This window comes from Alexandromys fortis, unplaced genomic scaffold, assembly GCF_014885135.2.
Source record: "Alexandromys fortis isolate MF-2015 unplaced genomic scaffold, M_Fortis_MF-2015_v1.1 scaffold_6, whole genome shotgun sequence".
In the NCBI taxonomy this organism is placed as follows: Eukaryota; Metazoa; Chordata; class Mammalia; order Rodentia; family Cricetidae; genus Alexandromys; species Alexandromys fortis.
The window spans coordinates 25,770,805-25,785,673 of record NW_026067902.1 but is presented as its reverse complement, the minus strand read 5'-3'; the positions used below and the strand labels follow the sequence as shown (position 1 = coordinate 25,785,673).

The 14,869-nt window shown below is 43.8% G+C and overlaps 1 protein-coding gene across 14 annotated transcripts in view; it reads right to left on the bottom strand.

Annotated features, from left to right (window-relative positions):
• The window catches only part of Ryr3 (ryanodine receptor 3), a 528,284-nt gene that overhangs the window by 190,884 nt on the left and 322,531 nt on the right, over positions 1–14,869 (bottom strand). For all 14 annotated transcript variants that reach the window (XR_007590437.1, XR_007590438.1, XR_007590440.1 and 11 more), the window contains exons 28-32: positions 8,175–8,383; positions 6,408–6,583; positions 5,135–5,171; positions 3,604–3,767; positions 841–1,006 (exon numbers count right to left, since the gene is read on the bottom strand). Coding sequence is in view for 8 of the 14 variants with exons in the window: in XM_050134439.1 (XP_049990396.1) it covers positions 841–1,006; positions 3,604–3,767; positions 5,135–5,171; positions 6,408–6,583; positions 8,175–8,383 (752 nt within the window). In the remaining 6 variants the exon portion in view is untranslated. The remainder of the gene's footprint in view (positions 1–840; positions 1,007–3,603; positions 3,768–5,134; positions 5,172–6,407; positions 6,584–8,174; positions 8,384–14,869) is intronic.

The window sequence follows — 14,869 nt, the reverse complement described above, 5'->3', positions numbered from 1 at the left end:
GTCCTGTGCTTAAGGAGTGTTGAGATTGCTGGTATAGAATGTCCTACGGTGGGCTCTGTGGGGCCCTAGGCTCACAAAGTACTACCAGGAAAGATCGACAAACAGTTTCCTTGTTTCAGTAACTTGAGAAATGCTCGGTTAGACAGGTTTTTTCCCTTGAAGTATTTTCCAGATTTTAGTAGACTAAATATTAATAAAATTCAAGAAAAAGAGAGAATACATGATGTTTTGCAATGTTCACATGGCTATAAAAAAGAAGACTTCTGATTTCGTGGCAAATGGTAGGTGAAAACTGAAGGCTTTCCTGGGGAGTTCTATTGAAGTTTAGAGTTTATGAAATAGGAAAACACGTGACTTGGAAAAGATACATTATAAGGGATCACCTTAGGTATCCATTGGGAGTATAACCGCTCTGTAAAGGGAATACATCAGTTTCTGTAGGTTTTTATTTCGAATAAACAGTGTTTTAAAGTGACTGTTTCTGTTCACCTTTTAAAATTCCCATTATATCTAGCACAAACAGAGTAAAGGCAGCAGAGAAATATTTTTGGAGTAAATGAATGATCTTTCAGTGCTCAATAAAGAGAAGCTGTTGTTTCCTCTTGAAGGATGACCAGTATATAAAAATCACCCAATAAATATTTATACTTTTTTCCGTATAAAATACAATCACTCTGTTCTTGTTTATTCCTAATCTAATGACCAGTATTCCACATGGGCTCACCAGCTGGTTGTGGGAGGATGTTAAAGGCAGAAGAAATGAAGAACATTACTAGCCCAGGCCCAAAGCCCAACTCTCAAAGCCCAAAGCAACAGCCCAGCCCCAGAAGCCACACCTACCTGGTAGCAGGTACCGAGTTCCTTCCCATTGGCTGAGAAGGACAACATGCCCATTGCCAGATCTACAAGGCAGCCAATCTCTAGGTCTACATTGCTTCGACTTGATCTTTGGGAACTAGCAACAATGTCCCCACCCCAGACCATGTAGCAGTTGCTGCGTTTCACACTGAAAACCAGAGAAAAGGGGAGGAGTTACAGAATATAGTTTCTATATTCTGGTTTCTCATCACAATTCACTTGTAAATTGCCTGCAAACCCTCTCTATGAATTTTTATCATTAGCCCTACACAACTGTTTTCTTGAATGAAACCATTCATCGTCAACTAAATTTACTCAGGCACGAATCTCTGTGGGGGGTGATGGGGGCAATATGGCGGATCATTATTTCCCAACTCATTAGCAATCTGATCTTTTGATACCAAGGAGGGTAAGACTCCCATAGGGACAGAAAATCAAACCGCAGGGAGGAGACTAACGTTAGGCACATTTATAGAGGAATTTGGTATGAGAAGCAGAAGCAGTAACCTGGGTTCACTATCCCTCTCCGATATCCAGGACCACAGCTCATAAAGTGCTTGAAAACTTGGTCCATATTTCTTTGAATGGCAACTGGGGTCGAGATGGACCGCTTGTCTCCAGTGGTCTCCTAGCTCCTTGACTACTACACTGCACTTTCTTACTCTGGAAGCCCGCAAGTTACACGACTAAGTAGCCTAAATAGCTAAATAACCATGTGGGTTTTTCTCCCGCCAGCTGTGTACCAGTTTTCAGAGCGCAGAACTCCACGTGACCATTACTTTTAAAAGCAAACCATGGTGACCAAAAACTTTTAAAGGCTCCCAAACCAAGCTCCTTATCATTTTCACTTTTGTGGTGACAGGGGTAAAATCCAGGATCCTATGCAGAGTAAGGAGGGTTTCTACACCCCCAGCTCTCATTTCTTAATTGCAGAATTGCCTACCCAGGGAGAGCTTTGGAGAAGATAGGCTATGTGAGATGCGATCCTCAGAGCCTCTCACAATGGCTGGTGGCAAGAACCGGTCAGTTCTGCCTCCCCGTCAGTTCACCTGGGGTGCAACAGCTGAGGGACCTGGGCTTCTGAAGTGATGTGATGTGGCCTTTCTTAGGTTAAAGGACAATTGATTCTTTACTTGGTGCTAGAGAATTCCCTTTGAGCGCACTGAGACCAATCTGATGTGGCTTGGCATGGGTTCCCATTGTGGCTCTCAGCAGTGGGAAGGAACCCAGACCACGTATTCAGCCCTGTGCGGTGGACAGATCCTCAAATCCTATATCCTGAAGGCTGTTTACCTCTCTGAACTATTCTTTGGAAAATCCAGGCTGGATTAAGAAATTCTGTTTTCTTCTATTTCTAGAAGTCTGCCACTTTCTCCTGTGAGTGGAAATCCCCTTTCATTTTCTCTTATTTGGGGGCAACAATGGGGCGGCTTTTTCAGAATGAGTGCAGAGACCTCTACAAACTGTGTCTTCCAGTTATAGCCATGGATAGACGAATTCTATAAAGCTCGAATCAAGCCATGTTATCACTGCTTTTTAAATTACAGAATTCAATTACTGATGTATTGAGCTGTGTATTGTGAAGTGGCAGGCTTTGTGTATATTTTAAAGATACCAAATTTAAAATGCCCCGAAACATGTAAACCTCAATTCTGTGTTTATTGCTTATTATGTCAGACAAAGAATGAAGAATTATTGATCACCACAATGCACCAGACCTTGCCTTAACTGCTGACAATAATACTTGATATTTATCAAGTACTGGAGGCAAGGAAGGCCCTGTCTTAAATATTCTTTTACTAATTAACTCATTTACTTCTTACAGAACTCTGGGATTTGAATGATCATTCTCATTTTATATATAAGGAAATCAGGGTTCAAAATCGCATGGATAGGAAGAGACTAAGTATCGAGCTCGAGTTCGGAGCCTGTGCTTTTCCCCATCTGCCCACAGGGTCTGTCCTGAGGGTGACAAGACTCACCTGAGCTTCACTATAGACAGAAAGCACTGACTGAAAAGGAACCCTGACTTGGTAGGGTGTGAAGACGTACCCGAGAATAACCTACTACATCTTGAAACATGGCTGCACAAGGAAAAAAGGTGTTCCAAACCCAGAGGATAGAAAATAGACAGATGAGAAGACATTGTTTTTAAGGTCATGTTTGGGACATATCCAGGCATTGATTTTCCCTGAGAGCAGTGTCCGTGGACAGCGGAGGACCTGGGTGGGCCTACAGCAAAGTTCCCCAGAGAGTCCTACTGCCTACTCCTTAGTTGTTATTCATGGGTTTTCCATTTCCCCTTTGTATTCCTTATGCTTTCAGGTGCATCAGCTCCTGCGATGAGGGCTTCTGATTTGTCAGTGGATGTGTGTTACTGTTCATCTGTTCAATTCCCATCAAACTAGCTTCTCTCAGGTATGCAGGCGCTTTCTGATGTTGTAGAAACAGAGGCCTGCCTCAAAACCATGGAGCGAATGAGAGCGGGCTCTCTGGTCCCAATGGTCTACCTTTATCTCCCATCACTGGGTTGTGATTTATATATGTGATGAAATGAACCTGTTTCTCCAAACACTCCCTTTCCACTGTCATGAGGATCCCAGTTTCCTTAATGATTTAAAAACAATTAAGTACTTGTTCGCCTTTTAAGACAGGCTGGGATGCTTTCTCTACCTGGGGTGAGGGATGATGTGTAGGTGGCTACTCCAGGGAGGAAGGAGTTTCCTGGGAGCCCCCACTCCTTACCTTTCATGGACCCGGCCTCTTTCATCTCCCAGAGTGACAGTCACGGTACAGTTTTTATTCAGGTCAAACTTTTCACTGTACAAATGGTAGTCCGGAGTCACCCATCCAACCCAGACACACGATGGATCCTGCCCAGCAAAAATGCGGATAGCGTAGTAGCATTGCTGTGGAGGGGACAACAGGATGTGTGAGTGGTGTCTGTGTCTGGGAGGAGAGCTGACAGACAAAACCATTCACTAGCTCACTTGGCTCATTTTTATGAAGAAGTACACACGGAATGTTTCTTTTCCTTTTCCTGAGTTGGATCTCACTTTGTAGCTCAAGCTGGTCTTGAACTTGTCGTACCCCTCCTTTCTTAGCCTGTGTCACCATGCCTGGCTAAGGCAACACACTGTTGAGAAGGTATACAACGCTACACTCTAGACTCAGAACGAGGCTTTTGTTTATGTGAAGTCTTGAGAAAAGAGCTGAAAAAGAAAATGGCTGTATCCCAGCCACCAACTCTCTGTGTGGCCTTTATGCCAACCATAGGCAATGGTGAGGACAAAGTTCCCAAAGAGGATCGTACAATCTGTGAGGCTTATCACCTTCTCGTACTAATAGCTATGCACCAGGGAAGGTGACTACTTCATTTCTTTCTTTATGACAATGAGCAGGTTTACTTATTGTACTGTGCCAACTTTAACTTTTCTTGACTGAGACCAGAAAACAAAAAGAAAGAAAAAGAAAAAATAGAAAGCATAGTTAGAGAAAGCTAGGCTTGAATCTTTGGCACAACTGATTATTATTCTGTGAACTTGGGTAAGTCTTTTGTCTTCTCTGTGCACAATATCACATATCTCAAAGGGGTTATGATTAAGTCAAATAAATGGAAATTAAATGGGACTGTACATAATTGCTGGGCCGTAGTGCTCAGACATAGCAGGGTTATGATTTGCTGCAGCAAGCATCTTGGGTTTTGGTGGTGTTTAGTTTATGACTTGAGGGGAACTTTACAGAAGGGGAAATATTTTTCCCATGGACACCAGCTGCTGAGGGAGAATGGAGGAAGAAGGAAACCAGGAGGCATTTTTCCTGACTACTGTCCTGCGGAAAGGAACCTGAAGTAGCTTCTCTCCTCCGGGATGCCTTCCTGCCCCTTCTTTGATTGCTTTCAAGACTGCTCCTGGCACTGAACAGACACACTAGGGAACCGACTCATAGAAGTTGACACAAAAGAGCAAACAAAAGGATTTAATTGGGACTCTTCCAACTCATGTTTCTTTCAATCAGAAAGGCAATGATGGGTCCCTGGGGGCAAACGGGCAAGAAGGACACATGATGCCCAATTAGGAACTCCGGGTTGAGCTCTGCTTTCTTTCCCTTATTCGACAAACACCATAGAAATGTTCTGGAAGGGTCCAAATGTATATTAGGAGACAGAGTAATTGACAATTAAAGAAGATCTCTAGACAAATCTTTGCTGTGTGGGGCATATTACCAGGGAGAGCAAATCAAATAATTAAAGCCATAATTGAGCACATTTACTTACCGTTGTTGTTTGAGAGAGTATTTCTTGCATCTGTTTCCTAGGGGGAGGTAATCCACATTTTAGTCATCCGGTTGAATAGAGAACCCCACAGCTCTGACAGGCCATTGATCTACCTTTAACGATCAAGGCAGGCTTAGGAAACTGGCTGTTTGCTATACACAAGTGACTGCAACTGGTCTTGGGAGTTGCTCATTTGTAAGCTGCAGCCACATGCAGTACTATGGCTTCCAGCATCCCCCTGCTGCAGGTGGTAATGTGGAGGAGGATGGGGTGCTGTAATAACATGGGTAGAGAATGGGTTGCCATGCTCCCTCAAGCAGCTGTGCTTATTCAAAACCTTGGTGGAGAGCGAACTGCTACGAGAGATTTGGACAAGACAGCCTAGACACCAGGCACACACCAATCATCAAAAATAGACATCCAAGGACAGAAAGACAGCAGAGAATTCATGCCTTATCAGGAAGGAAGAAATCACATAACTCGAGAGGCACAGCGAGGCAAGGTTGGGAAATGTCCATAGCTATGCAAAGGTGGCTTTTGGCCTTCTGACATTTCTCATTTCAAACATAAGCAGTCTTTCTGCTCCCAAATCGCGAGCATTATGAACGCAAAGAGGCCCAAGCTCAGAGATTCAAAGGAGAGCAGAAATATCCTCTCCAGATGTTTAGCTGCATAGGCTATTCTGTTTAGCTGCATGGGCTTCTTAATTTTGCAAGGCACTTCCACACATACATGGCTTTGCAGGAACTCACTCACATGCACACACATAGAGCCATTTCTTTGTGTGTGCATGTGTACAGGTACAAATGTGTGCACGCATGCAGGGGCACATGGATGCATGGATGCACATGTATGTACATGAGGATGAAGGCCAGAGATCAACCTCAGGGGCTGCTCCTCAGCCTCTATCTACTTTGTTTTTTGAGAGGTTGCCTGGCCAGTGAGCACATGAGATCTTCTTGTTTCTGCCCCTTTAGAACTCGGAGTACAGGTATGTGCCACCATATCTTTCTTAAAAGCAAGCAAGCAAGCAAACAAACAAACATGGCTATGGAGACCCAGCACAGGTCTTTACGCTGTCAGCAAACACTTTACAGACAGACCTATCCCCCGAGCCCTCCACATGCTCATTTCTTTATCTAGCTGAAAGCAGAGAGGCCACCATAAACTCACTTCTTATGTTGTGGTTTAAGCACAAAGCAAGCAAAACGTCAACCTAAGAGCAGGTAGAGTTGGTACCGCTGAGAGTTACAGGACTGTCCCACCCCCTCACCTCTTCTGGAAGGCTTCACTGTCTAGACAAGGGCTGTGGCTGAAAGAGGAGTGACATTCGACAGGCATGCTCAGGCGGCAGTAGATCATGTTGGCATTGCTGTTCTGTGTGCCGAATGTCTTGTGGGTCACCTTGAGGCACGGAGGGCTGTCCATGGTGCCATCAATCCTCACAACCTGGGAACATCAGCATGAGTCCTTAACCTGTCATATAGGAGGGTGTGACTTTGACCCTATCCCTCTGTCTCTCACCAACCTAACATAGAGTAAGATATTCTGAAAACTGTGCTATTCATGATGTGGGCTTTGTCTGTTGAGAAACTTGGGCTCTGCTCTTGGCTGGAGAAATTAGTATTGTAAAACACACCCAAAGGTTCACTGCAAGACCAAGGATGGAGAACAAATATTGGATGATATAGTATGATGGCCACATAATGCTGATCTTTTAAATTAGAGGGTATATAATGAGCAAGGATTTCCACAGTCAGGGGGTATCATGAGAACATTTTACAGAAAGGGACCAGAAAGTCCCCAACTCAGGAAGAGCCACAGAAGCTCCTCAGAGGGTACTTTAACCTATCAGGTTTCTGTCTGTGCTTGAGTCCTAGCCTTAGAATTTATGTGCCTTGAGCCTTCTCTAGATCCTGAGACAATTCATGGCTTTGGAGCACAGGTTCTATAGAGTGGTAACCAGCAATATTAATTACATTCTTCATATGTGTATGTGTGTGTATTCATGTGGGTACACGTGTGTGTGTAAGCACAAGAACATGTATGCACCTGTGTGTGGAGGTCAATAATTAGTCTTGAGAGACAGATTCTCTCCTTATCCCAGAGCTTAGTAACTAGGCTGGGCTGGCTGGCCAGAAAGCTCCAGGGATCTTCCCGTCTCTGCCTCCCCAGCACTAAAATTACAAGTGCCTTCTATCACACCTCCTATTTTTCCCAAGTCTAAGATCTATCAGTTTGCCAGAGGTTGTGAGACATCCAGGATTTAGAACTACACTTCTAAAATAATGGCTATCCCACAACCGGAGAAATACAATCTACCCTAGAACATGGGGGTTAACAGGGGAGGAGCATTAAGAGCAGCTGCTTGCCAGGTTCAGACCTTCTAGAGGTGAGGTGGGGGGCTTAGAGTCAGGTTGGAGCAAACCACTGGCTTGAACCCAAGTAACACTGCAATGGAGCCGGTCCATTTGGAAGCATTCTTCTTTCTGTGTCCATCAGAGGAACATTATGGTGGGTCTCAGCAAAACAGATCTAGAACCCAAACTTGGCTTCTTATAATATTTAGTTCTTTGCTCTTCTTAAAGGTGGAAGTACCATAATAAAGTCTCACACTGCAGCTTATAATGCTAGTAACAGCACCAGTGTAAACAAGGCCATAAAGATAAGTTATGAGCATGGAGGGACACACATGTTTTATTGCATGAATGTCAAGTAGAAATGTTAAACTTTGGGAGGAAAATAATATTGAAAGTGTCCGCACCCTGAAGTGCCATGATAATGCCATTGTAGGAACATTGGCAAATAATCTGGTGTCTCAGTCTGGGAAGCAGTCTGCAAAATCATGTACAATGCTATTGTTTCTTGTGAGATATTGTAAGTTAAGGGGATGCAACTGTAGCTATGAAGTCCTCAGGCAGTGGTTGGTAGGCAACTAGGGTCGGGACTTAGGTAACCATTTTCTTTGATGGGAGACTTTGTGAGAACTTAGTGCCTTGGTCTACTTGCCCTGCAGGGACCACCCATGGTATAATGTTACCTCTATGTGGGGATGATCCTTGGGCACATTCACGAATGTTGGGAGGCGCTTGCTGAACCACACTGCCACGTCTCGGTTCATATTTACCGCGAAAGGCTCAAAGCCCTCCTGGAGGCCACACATGGTATAAAATTTGAAGGTACTGGCATCTGTCCCAAGATTCATGCGGCCAATCTGTGACAGCCCCAGAGAGCAAATGGGCACAAACCCTGTAGAATAGAGATTATGGCTTCAGTGCAGAGGTACCATTGAGGGGAGCTGTGGAGAAGCTGCAGTTGTACTTCCTGCTTGGATTGGGAGTTCCATGAGTCAAAATAGAAAACAACCTTTGTCTGTCTTTTTAGCACACAAAATCAATAACAGGAATCTGCCTGGACACAATACTGCCCTTAGTATATGGGAGAGAAAAGTGAATTTTGTTCAAACTGATTTGTGGAAAAAAAGTCATGTAGCTAAGAATATTCTCAAGATGGAAAAGTAAAACAAATACAAAACAAGTGAAATCTATTATTTATGCCTTATTTAAAACTGATCCTAGGGCCTAGAGAGATGGTTGAACAGTTCAGAGCACTGGATGCTCTTCCAGAGGACCCAGGATTGATTGCCAGCACCTACGTGGCAATTTAAAACCATCCCAGTGCCAGGTGATCCAAAGCTCTCTTCCAGCCTCTGTCCGCACAGGATATGCGAGTGGTTCACAAAATTCATGCAGGCAAAATATCCATACATGTAAAATAAGTAGAAACAAATTGTGTAACAACAACAAAGATATGGTGTCTGGCAGGGCACACCTGTAATCCCAGTTATTGGGAGCCAAGGTGGGAGGATCCAATGATCTACACAGGGAGTTTAAGGCTAGGTCAGACTATACAGTAAGATCCTGCTTTAGAAAAAAAAAAAACACAACTGAAAACAAAATAGACCTAAAGCAAAACAATAAAAAACAAACAAACAAAAAATGATCAACAATGTGAGAGAACAAATATGTCAATTTCTTTTAATAATAATTTTAGATCTTTGCAATACACACTGCAATTAGTTAAAAAATGACAGTATTGATTCTACTCTTATGGGGCTAAATAACTGTTTTATCATTGAATTTGAGGCCTACCCCATTGGAGGGAATCCATGGGAATGTAAACCTGGTTAAAAATACTTGGCCCATGGAAGAGCAGCTTTTATGTCCAAGTGGGGTAATTCGATGTTGTTCTTCAGCACTGATGATATAGTGTCAAGCTGCCTTCTAAATATTTGTGTTTATTCCCATGGAGAAAAGTTTTACTCATGCTTCAACAGAGAAGTCTCTCTGTCCACCGAATGTTGGTGAATGCTCAAAGTGTGGAGTGTAGGGGAAGAAGAGTGCTCAGCATGAAAGAAGACATTCATCATTTATACCATTCCCTCCAAAAGCATTCTAGAAGTAGCAGTGGAAAGAATGTAAGAGCCAGAAGTCAACAAGTAGGGCTGTGACATGCCATCCTCTAGGAAAAACACAGATGTGGGAGTCCCCTCTGTGTGCTGTGATTACCATTAATGAATAAAGAAACTGCTTTGGACCTATAGCAGGGCAGAACTTAGGTAGCCAGGGAAAGCTAGGCTGAATTCTGGAAGGAAGAAAAGTGGAGTCAAAGAGAAGTCATGGAACCTCCAGAGACAGACGCTGGGAACTTTAGCTGGTAAGCCACAGCCACGTGGTGATACACAGATTAATAGAAATGGGTTAAATTAATATGTAAGAGCCAATAAGAAGCTAGAGCTAATGGGCCAAGCAGTGACTTAATTAATACAGTTTCTGTGTGATTATTTCAGGGCTGAGCAGTCGGGAACGAACAAGTGATCTCCCTTCAACAAAACACTGTAATTATAAACTCATTGGTAGTGTGGATGTCTACACGGAGTCTGCGTAAGAATAGGCCTATCAACAGTCAGGCACGGATGGAGGTGGGACTTAAGGGGCTTTACCCCTCACTAATAACTATTTGCTCTTGATAGATTCAGTAGCAGTGGTAGTTACAGCCTTAGTTGTGTCCTTATTGGCCATCCCATGTGTTCCAATGGTAGTTCCAATCTAATGGTCACACAGATGGCCCTAGTTAAATGAAATGGGCCACAAAAATCAAACCAAAAGCCCAGAACCTGGGCAAAGAACTCTGAGGGATGTGAGGTCACTGACAAGATGGGAGGGAGAGAAAAGAGGGTTGTTTGGGGTGTGTAATCAGAATATATGCACGTACATGAAATTGTCAAAGAGCAGAATCAAACAATAAAAAAGAAGTGACGGCAACTGTTCTGGGCCTTCGACTGCTCATCAGTGAAATGAGGGGTCACTCAGTGGTGCTTTATGTTTTGAGAGTGTTGAATAGCAAATCTGTATTGCTGCTAGTTTATAGGTTTCCACCTTCCTCGTCTACTGTCATCCTCACCTACGCAGGACTACGTACAAGAGCCAAGCATGCGCCAGAACAAATGCTATCCTTCCTTCCTGCCACCACTGTCATCCCTCTGAGCTCACGTCTATGACCTGATCATATTTAGAAATTCCGAACAGACCAAAGCAGAAGTTAAAGTTGTCTAGATTTCTTGTTTGTGGGTTATTTATAAATCATAATTGTAGACCAACAAATCAGGAAAGCAGGGAAAGCACTAATTATCCTGGATCGGGGAGGATGTGGGAGGCGGGCGGCTGGAAGGCAGCTGAAGCTGCAGAGAGGGCCAGGAAGGGAAGGAACCTCTCTGAGGCCAATGCCTCATACAGGCACTGGGGTTCCCACAAAGAAAACAGATGCCACTCCTAGGAGAAATGGTTTTACTATTAATATTTTTTAGTGTGTGAAATCATATGTTTTGAAAATACATTTTCATCTTTTTGTTTCTGGGAAACAAAAGAGCAATTTTGAGAGCATTATGTCAAACAATAAGGACTTTTTATATTGTTCATAGGTACCAAGGCCACACTGCACTCTTTGTAGAGTAAGTACTTATATATTGTCACCTAAGCCACGGTGTTCTTATATTATATAGACTCTTTAGCCAGATAAGCTATGGGGCCACATGCCATTCTTATGTAAATCAAGTCACATAAGTGAAAACTGAGTCATCTGTATACTAGTTGGGTGGTATTAGGAATATGAACTTATTTAGGATACATATGTGTATTACCCTTGTTAAAACTAGAGCATATTAATGTCCTCCTGGCAGAATGACAGAGTCCTCTGATGGCCACCAAACATTGGGGCTGGACCTCTGGCCCTGTCACTCCAGAGAGGCAGTAGACTAGACAATTAGAAGCTGCCCTAGTGATGTGGGAGTGTCATATATCAATCTGTTGATTTCATTGGTTAAGCAATAAAGGAACTCCTTGGCCCTGATAGGTTAAAAGATAGACGGGAGGAGGAAACAGAATAGAATTCTGGGCGGAAAAGGAAGTGAGGTCAGGCTCTGCTCTGCTCCCGGAGAGACCCGACAGCTCTGCTGGAGCAGAGACACCATGATGGACGGAGGCTAGAATCTTCCCGGTAAGAGCACCTTGGGGTGCTTACACACATCATTAGAAATGGGCTAGTCCAGGTGCGAGAATTAGCCTGTAAGGGCTAGAGTTCATGGGCCAAGCAGTTCTTAAATGAATACAGTTTGTGTGTTGTTATTTCGGGCATGAGCTAGCCAAGCGGCCGGGGTGTTGGGGACGCAGCCCCGCCGCCGCCCATATTTCAACACCCTAGCAATGTTAGGCTTGCTTCTTATAAATAAGTTGCTGGAAATCTGATTACAGATTAGACAGAAGATGACTAGATCTTCCCAGTTCTGCAGTGGCACAGGGGCCTTTAATAAATGTTGTAATGAGACTTCAGGGATGAGGAGGAAGTACCCCAGTCTCGGGAGCTCATTTACAGGAGGGCAAGGAAAGGAATTTTAATTTAAAAGAGTGAATGTTTTTGATGCAAACCACCTTCCTCCCAAGACAGTGTTTCAGTCCATCTGATAAAGAGCATAACTCAAGCCAGACATGGTGCTTTTATCTTAGAGCACAGATATTTGGCACTCCAAGCTTGATGCAACCAGAGACCAGGAAACGTTCAGAAACTTTTCGTCTCCTTTCTTCTTTAGTAGAATGGTGGGACAGACACTAAGCAGGCATAAAATTCTGAGTGGGAAGCAGGAGAAAGGTGACTTCACTTGGAGACAGAACTGAACAACCAACAACCAAAGGTAAGAGAAGTATTATTTGCATTGAGCCTCCCCGCCCCCTGCCCCGCCTGCCGCAGGAACTTGGGTTCTTCATCATTGTAAAGAGACAGCACTCAACTAGGAGGGAACTGAAGAACTGGGGCACCAACAGACCTGACCAAGGTCATGAAAGGACTACTTATGAAATGATCACATACCCTCTGAGTCACATTCCAGCTGCCAGTCAGTTGATGGGAGGAAATAGATGGTACAGGGACGAATGCCCTGGATTGAAATGGAGGTACATCCCAGGATAGAGGACATTATGTTATAGAGTGGAGTAACTGTCCCTGCGGGCTGGAGCCCTCTCTTCTGGGGAAAGTTGAACCCAGTTGGAGAAATACTAAGACAACAGAAGCCACAGATGCTAGAGCAATGAGGGGTAAGTGTGGGGGACCCTGGCGGGGGGGCTAAGTGGGAAGAGCTGCAGATGCCCAGCAACACAATAGAAGAGATGGGAGCTCTAAGGCTTGAATCAGGCAAAGGACACAGAGGAAGTCACAGAGGAAAGATGAATTTACGCAAGGCACTTTCTTTTGGAGAAGCAGATTTAATTTACTCAACTCTCCATCCATCCAATGGGCTTTAGCTGGCCATCTCACCATCTTGGGACTTTTCAACTCAATGCATGAGCATTTCATGTAACTTTATAGTTCTGCATGATAGAGAAAGGAGAGGGGCAACAACCACGCAATAAACTCCAACAGCAATAATTGTCAATCACCTTCTGGATGCTGGGCTTACTGCTCTACAGATTTATCTCTTTATGCCCATTTTATGGATGAGGAAACCAGGACTAAGGGAATTAAGTAACTTGCTCAATTTTTCCAGGCAAACTGCAACATCAGTTTGTGGACAATGTGGTCTCCAGAGCAGACATCAAAGGTGGAAGCCGAGGTAGCTGTTTCCCAACTCTATTCTGAACTAATTTGCTTTGTGGCTAGATATTCCTTCCCTCTGCAAATGATGCTGAATCTTATAGCTCACTGTTTTGCCTCTAGATTAGGCTACTGAAGATGCACAGTCAACTGGCCCTCCAGGCCCCTTAGAGGAACATGTCTGCCTGTACAATGGGAACCACATGACTCTCTGGAGTTTATGTGGATAACAGGACCCACTTGGCAAGGCCATGTGACATTACCATTAACACAGTTTTTTATTGTCACAAACTAGGACTGTCACTACACACACACACACACACACACACAACACACCCCCCAAATAACCTGTAGTCCAAATGAGACTGGAGATATAGGAAGAAAGGTAAAATAAAAGGAGCAAAAATGCCATCTCCCTCTGCTACTTCCTTACACTCAACAAACAGATGCAAATATGTAGACAACTTTGAAGAGGTTCAGAATTGCACTAATGAATTTAATGGAATTAAATCAAACCACGTATACAGAACTGCCATCTCAGAAAAGGAAAGAGAAGAAAGCATAAACTTAAACTTTTCAGAAGATCCCAGGTTCTGGTGAACTTGGTTTCATTTCCATAGTATCTCATTCTAATGCTGTGATTAAGAGGAACTTTTTTTTTCAGTATCAGGTGGTTAAAAAGAAACACTAATCTGGAAAATCCAAATGACTATAGATTGCCGTTCGTTTCAATCTTCAGCCAGATCAGAGGAATATCACTAACAGTGTGGCAGAAAAAGGATCTTGCAGAGAGGTGCTTAGATGACCTTGGGCCATTCCTGGGGGATATTTCTCTGAATGTCAACCATGGCATGTGTTTTTCTTCTTTTTATTTACTGCTAAGCCTCAAGATGGAATTCAGAGACAAACTGGGAAGGCTGGAGCATGGTAGCATGCTCAGGAAACAAGAGGTGACATCCAGTTTCTGAGCACAGCCCCCATCTAGAGAGAGAATAATATTAACAGGACCCTTTGGCACAAGGGCACAGATAGCAGGGACACTCCCACCAAATAAACTTTATTTTCTACCTCATAGCTGTTAGCAGAGTCCTGGGATCTTTTCAGACTTAGACAGACCAATGGGCAGGAACATCACGGAAGGCTTCCCCTGTAAACTCCAACGCTGCAGCAAGAGACAGGATGTTCCTCAGAGGACTGCACACCCCAAAGCCTATTCCAGATGTCTCATCCCAAGGTCTGGCAGGATCTTCAGGATCTTCCCTCTTTCATTTAAGCGAAGGAAATGTGAAGACTAACTGGAAGTTCTCTGTAAGTACTTTGGAAGCTTCTGAGCTTCCAGATAGCTGAGGCTGTGAAAATATTAAGAGCTATGATGGTCTAGGCCAGGGACCAGTAAACAATGAAACAGATAAGAGCTTGCCATTTGCGATGCAGGAGACAATGATGAATGCGTCACTCTCCTGAGACAAAGGACAAGCTACACCCTGAGATGATTGTTCTTATTCTTTCTCCAGAAGACCAAACAATTCCAACTGAGGACCTAGGATGACACACTGGTGACCTGAAGAGTACTAGTACCCAGGGCATTGTGCC